Source organism: Cystoisospora suis (genome assembly GCF_002600585.1).
Source record: "Cystoisospora suis strain Wien I chromosome Unknown contig_8900, whole genome shotgun sequence".
Taxonomy (NCBI): Eukaryota; Apicomplexa; class Conoidasida; order Eucoccidiorida; family Sarcocystidae; genus Cystoisospora; species Cystoisospora suis.
Window position 1 is genome coordinate 1,533 of NW_027161678.1, and position 322 is coordinate 1,854.

The following is a 322-nucleotide window of genomic DNA, read 5'->3' on the forward strand; positions in this document are numbered from 1 at the left end:
TTCTTCTTCTTCTGCTTGTTCGAGCTTCTTGTCGTTTCCTTCTAAAGAGACAGGAGGGGGAAGTGACAGAGGAACAATGGGGGTGCGAAGAGCTTTGGAAGGCATGCTATCGGCTGAAAAACTTCTCTTCCTAGCATCGAGAGCATCGGCACAATCGAGGTCGATAGAGAAAGCTAAAGCTAGCTGGTATAAGCTAGCCAATCCCCTCCCAAGGGAGAAAGAAGAAGCACGAAGACTCCGACGTGCTCTCTTACAGAAAGTCGCACATGAAGAAGCTCAGGCGGCTGAAGCAACCCTTCTGCAAGCCGGTGAGAAGAAACAT

General features: G+C 49.7%; 1 protein-coding gene across 1 annotated transcript; it reads left to right on the forward strand.

Moving 5' to 3' along the window:
- Nucleotides 1-15: 15 nt before the first annotated feature.
- Nucleotides 16-307, forward strand: CSUI_010926 (uncharacterized protein; the record flags this gene model as incomplete). Its single annotated transcript, XM_068071027.1, has 1 exon — nt 16-307. A coding segment is annotated over one exon (291 nt), but the record flags the coding sequence as incomplete, so codon positions are not given.
- Nucleotides 308-322: the final 15 nt, after the last annotated feature.